The following is a 6000-nucleotide window of genomic DNA, read 5'->3' as shown; positions in this document are numbered from 1 at the left end:
TAAAGACACATTGTATAAAGGGCAGTTTTGATCTGGGTGAGAGCGGAGGACTTTCTGGATTACTTCTATTTTTTGTCTCTGGGTTTTTTGCGATTTTTTGACCAAGCTTTGATCAAGGTTAGGTCTTTGTCCCTGTTCTAAACATTGCAGTGCTTTAGACAAAAAGTGAAGGGTGGAGTGGGAAAGGTCCTGCAGTTTAATGGTTGGTCCTGGTTAAGCAATCTGTTCTTCCTTCTCTTAAATGGCCAGCACATTTGCAAGAATTTTGGGAGATTTGCCTGCTTTCTCAGTCTGTTGATGGAAGGCATTAGGTAAGTTAGGTACTATGCAGAAATGCCAGATGAGAGTAAAAGTGTTTGGTATAGTAGTGAGGTAATAGTGTCAGATGGCTGGAAAACATGAAGCTGAGCACTGAGGTTTCCATGTCAAGGTTTGCTGTTGGTGAACAGTGCAGCACAGAGAAGGAAATCAGCATTTCCTATGCCTTAAACTGTAAAGATTAATTATTCGTGTTACTAAAACTTTGCGACTCTTGCCTCAGAAGTGTGGTGAAATTGCATCTTCACCACTGACTGCTGAAGTGTGTTAAGTATGAAAGCACGCAGTGATGTTCTGTACCAGATACCCAATGCCAGGTAATGGTCCTCTAGCAACTCAGCAGGCATCCCAGTAATCCATGAGAATTGCCTTCAGGGGGTGGTTGCTGACAGGAGACAATCTTGGCTGAGATTTTGGGTTCATTTGTGGTTGCCTTTCAAAGTACTGTGGTGTCTTCAGCTTTCATTCAGACCCCAAATGCATTAGACTAGCTTACATAAAGATTTGCATCTCTAATACAGCTTTGAGATCATCAAGAGCCAGAAAAGGCCCAGATGTGTATATATAAAGGTTTTCTAGCTTAAGATGAAAAAACCATGTTTAAGATGATGCCTTAATTCATGTGCTTGAGGTGCTTCATTGTTTTTTTAATCATAGGTTGCTAGTACCAAATTAGCATTTTGTAATAGTTTTAGCATTAGTATTCAGGACAAGTCTGGGTAGGAGGGGGCTGGGGTGCTTTTCCAGTGTTTTTTTTTGTTGTTGTTCTTTTCCTCTTGAAGCTGGAACACAGAGGAGGTTTGGTGTTTACAGTAGCCATACACAATTTTAAAGAGCAAAAATAGGTACAGCAGTTTAGCTGCTCTGGCCGTTTCCTGACTAACAAGTCGGCCTGTCTGGTGAACTAGACTCCTGTTTCTGGTGGTGTGAATTGCACGATGCAGTTTGGGTGTTAATTTGGAAGTAACCAGGGAGGCTGGAGGCTGGCAAGTGGTATTACCTCATTATCCATTGCTCAGGGTTAGCTGTGAGGTTTTGACCATCTGTACATGCACACAGAGGAGGAGGGAAATGGACAATGCACATTACATATTTCAAGCCAGTGTGGATCCCGATTAAGCTTGCAGCTCATCACAGCAGGACAGAGCTCTCTGGTTCTGTCTCATTTTTACAGCTCAGAATAGTTGCTCAGCTGCTGCTTGCTACAAACCCATGCCTTTTAACAGGTATTTTTACTAGGTTGCCTAAATAATGCTTACTGGTTTTTTTGGGTAAGTGATGTTTTTCCCAGTTTTGCTGAAAAAATTGGGACTTCTGACTTTTGAACAGTTTAATCATACTCTAGGTGAAAAAGAACTAAATAAGAATAATGTTATTCCATCCTCAGGGTTTTTTAAATACAATGCTGTACCTAAATAATTAATAAGAAACCACTTTAATCCTGGCACAAACAGGCTGTAGGGGCATTGTGGTTGTTGCAGCTACCACGGTGCATGTTGTTTGACATTATTAACAAAAATAAAATGGCAGAAGCCATATGGTGGCGTATCCTGAGTTTTGTGCCACGCCGTTTGCTCTGCTAACGCACAGGAAGCATGTTCCTGTGAAACCTTGTTCTCTGCCAGCCCCTTGAGTCGGAGCGGGTTGTTTGTGGGGTGAGTAGAAGGATGCTGCGCGCCGAGGCGTTTCCCTCTCCAGCTGCTGCGCAGCTGCTCCGGCCGCTCCCGCTGCTCCTGCGGGGAAGGGAGCGGCAAGGCGAGGGCTGGAAGTGCCGCCGAGAGCCCACGGAGCGGGGCGGGGGAGTTCCCTGCTGGAACAACAAAGCCAGCAATCATCGGGACGCTAGTCTGCCACAGAGGGGTGTCTCTGTTTGGGTGTGAGCTGCGCTGCGTGCCTCCCTGTGAATCGGGAATCATTTATTTTGGATCTCGGAGGGTTTCTTTTCCCCTCTGTGGGAAAAGGCTCCCCCCTTTCCTCCTCCCCCTCCTTCCTGTCCCCCCTTCGCTGGGCAGGCTTTATGGAATGAAATCCTATGGCTGAGAACAATGGCATCTGCAGGAGTCACTGGCACAGCTTCAGGGCTGCCGACAAGGATGTCTCTTGCTGCACTAACAAATAAATGCAGCAATGCACTTCTTTAAATGGGGTGGGTAGAAGGAAGTTTGGGCTCTCAAGCTGTGCAAAGGGAGAGAGTGAAGTGGCGCATCTGTCCGCTCTGGATATTCTTAGTTTGTGAGCAGGGATGGAAGCACAGCCTTTTGTGTCCTCTCTGGATATCCTTAGTTTGTGAGCAGGGATGGAGACACGGCCTTTTGTGTCCTCTCTGGATATCCTTAGTTTGTGAGCAGGGATTTTGTGTCCATGGCAATGTCCCTCCCTGTTAGGTAGGGCTGGAAATAAGTGCAGGTCAGGGCATGTTTGGAGGTGAGGCTACACAAAGGCCACTCTGGGCACTCCGGAGTTGCAGATGGGGGCGAGGAGCAGAGATTTCATTCCCCAGGGTGCATTTTTAGCTCTCAGATTTCCTGTGTTTCAGCACTGGAGCTCACACAGTTTCCTGCACTGAACTCTGTGCAGAGTGGAGCGTGCCTGCCACATCCATTTGCAGCTGCTTAGCATGAGCCTCAGCACTGAGACACGTGCCACTTAAACCAAGTGGCTGTGTCTGGTGCCAAGAGCCTTAAATCCACTCATGGTTAGTGTACTTTCCTGCACGCTTAGCCCAGCCTAGTTGAGCTTGTTTACAAGGAGATAAGGCAGTGCAGGCAAAGAGATAAAGCAGTGCTATGGCTGTAGTGGCATAGGAAATGGCTCTCTGGATCCCTCTGCTCACCAAACCCATGCTCTCTTGCACAAAACTGTAAGGAAGGGCTGGGTTTATGAATGGTGAGCCCTCCACACGTGGCAGATGGGCAGAGCTTCCTCCTTTAAAAATTGCTTCTGGTCCAGGTGTGTCCTTTCCTAGAGTTTGCTTTTTATTTAATTTTTTGTCTTTTCTAATGTTGCTGCTCTCTAGGAGCCTAACAGTCTCCCTGTCCCGTGTCAGCCTTTGTCTCCTTTGTTCTGCCAGTGATGCCAACACTGACAAGCTCTCGGTTCGAGTGCAGCTGTGGCACAAAACAAAGGGGACCAGGGCTTGTGCTTTCACATGAGCATTATTTGGCTGATCAACATGTGCCTGGAACAGACAGAAAAAAGCCAAAACTTTTCACATGTCACCAAGAAGCTGTAGCTGTGGTGATTAATTGTGACTTTAGGATGGGTGAAAATTGCAGTGAAGATGGAATATTGCATAGTCCATTCTCAGGACTGACAGACATTCTGTGTCTCAGAGGTTCAGCTCTCTTTGAAAGCACATCCCAAAGCTGGGGCTGTATCAGGCCATGACTGTCACACCAGCTTCGTGGGTACTCCACATGCCCTTGGTGAGAGCAACTCTTCCTCTTCTCACCAGTGAGAGCAACTCTTCCTCTCTGTCTGCCCGGAAATGCCCATGCACAGTAGAGACAATAATAAATGTGCTGAAGAAGAAAGCATGCCTGCCCTCAGGGGCCAGGGTAAAGAACTCCAGCAGCAGAGGGGTTTTTGATTCCTTCTAGCAGTAATGGAATCAATTAGATTGGAAAAGACCTCTGAGATCATTGAGTCCAACCTAAGACCTAACACCACCTTGTCAACCAGGCCATGGTGCTGACTGCCAGGTCCAGTCCTCCCTTAAACACCTCCAGGGACAGTGATTCCACCGCCTCCCTGGCAGTGCATTCCAGTGTTCACCCTTTCTGCGACTAAATTCTTTCTAACATCCAACCTAGACCTCACCTGGTGCAGCTGAAGGCTGTGTCCTCTCATCCTGTTGCTAAAGCACAGATAGGTAAAAAAGCCTCTGCCCGAGGAGCAGAGGAGGTGATGTTGATAGTGGTGATTTGTGCAACTACTTTTGATGGAGGTCAGCACTTGTAAAGGGACTGGTATGTGCTCCCATGGGTTAGTCTTGTAAGTGGTCAAATCTGTTAAACCTTTCTGCAGTTTCCCTGTTGCTGGTGCTCTTTAGTTTCTTGTATACCGGAGTATCCAGAGCTCAGCCAAAGGCCACAGCCCTCTTTTGTCAGGTGCTGTACTGACAGAAAGCTGTGTTCCAGGTGTAAGAACAGATCCCAGATGGACAGCAGGCAGAAAGCAAAATGGCTGTGGCTGGATGTTAACTAACATGATAGCAGTGGTCTCTCACTAGATTCTGCATCCCAGCATTGGAGGAACTGGGCAATTATGAGAGTTTATGGGGGAGCATGAAGAAATTTGACAGTTTAACAGTAGAGAGGGGTCAGTGTGTGCCATGGGCTGATCAGTGGTGGAAGTCTAAATGTGATTTGGGAGAGACAAAGAGAGGCTATGAAGAACCTTGACTGTGAAGAGAAGCAGCTTCCTGGAGAAGTGAATGTAATCTGTGAGGCAGTAAAACCATCAGTGCAGAACCTAACAGAGCCCCTTTGCAGTGCACTAAGGATGGGTGGAGTGATGGTGCCTGTTTGGCAAGGCAGCAGAAAGGAATGCTGCTCTTGGTTGCCTCTCCCCACTTCTAAAGTGGAGGATACTTTTTCCATCCAAATAGCTTCTTTTAAGTGCTGAAGTACACTTCTGGGAACTTCTGGAAGCAAACATTCAGACATGCAGGTTTGAAAATTACAGAATGAAATATAGTAGTGTATCAGTGTTGGAATTGTTCTTCTGTAATAAAAGCAAGTGGGGTAGTGTATATGGTTGATTTGGAAGTTCTTATGAGCTTCTGTTTGCTAGGAAAAAATAATTTTCCTGAGTACCTTTTGGAAAGGGAAATGGATGATGAGAAGCAGGAGCATTCTCTGAGTTGTACATTTGGGAGAAACAGGAGCTTTAAAGAGGTGTACATGGTGCTATTACTACTTCACAGATTTGGTAGCCAAGTATTGTATGAGCTGGCAAAAAAATTGCCTTTTTCATCCTTTTCCATGGTTTGACTTCACATCCTTAATTTTCTTTTATTTGAGTTTACAGTGTACAGTGGAGTACTTCTTTGCTTATGGGACTTAGAGTTATGAAGGCATCTCTCATTCATTTATTAGTATTCCATAACTATTGAGACAGAAGAAGTGTTTCATCTGCTCTGTGTAACAAGTACTGCTTGAACTGAACACCTTTGCAGTGAGGGACCACAACCTGCCCAGGCTTGATGGGGATACCTTTTTCTGCAAGTTAGTTACCATGTGCAGTCCATTCCTCTAGTCCTTCCTGCAAATGAGTTGGGGAGCTTTGGGGTCTTGGGTGCTCTTGACCCCCTTCCCCTCTTCCCCCCTCCCCACTGTCACAATCCAGTCATTAAAGTTCTTAGAAATGCCTCTGCCCAAATTAAGGTGCAAATGAGACCACATGCCAGTGACAACAGCATGGATTTTATTTAAAAGTAAATATGAGAAGGTGAGCGATACAAAGGAGAGTGAAAGGAAGAGAAAGAAATAGGAGAAAGAGGTGGTGGGGGGACAGAAAGAGAGCAATATAGAATAAGGAAAATATCGCCACCCATGGATCCTGATGATGTTCCATTGATCCTTTCCAGCTGGGCTTCTTGGTGGTAATGGTCCCTTGAAAAGCACCGAATCTGATGGGTTAATAGATGCCCAGGCCAGATGGGAAAACCCAGGCACCTCC

The 6000-nt window shown here is 46.1% G+C and overlaps 1 protein-coding gene across 1 annotated transcript in view; it reads left to right on the top strand.

The window, feature by feature from the left end:
* Positions 1-1928: 1928 nt before the first annotated feature.
* Positions 1929-6000, top strand: part of MAML3 (mastermind like transcriptional coactivator 3) — a gene marked incomplete at its 5' end in the record, with an annotated part of 201904 nt that continues 197832 nt past the window's right edge. Inside the window, 1 exon segment of the mRNA XM_031062601.1 lies at positions 1929-1973. Coding sequence (XP_030918461.1) covers positions 1929-1973 — 45 coding nt within the window.

Source organism: Geospiza fortis, unplaced genomic scaffold, assembly GCF_000277835.1.
Source record: "Geospiza fortis unplaced genomic scaffold, GeoFor_1.0 scaffold35, whole genome shotgun sequence".
Taxonomy (NCBI): domain Eukaryota; kingdom Metazoa; phylum Chordata; class Aves; order Passeriformes; family Thraupidae; genus Geospiza; species Geospiza fortis.
This window is presented reverse-complemented; position numbering and strand designations above follow the sequence as displayed.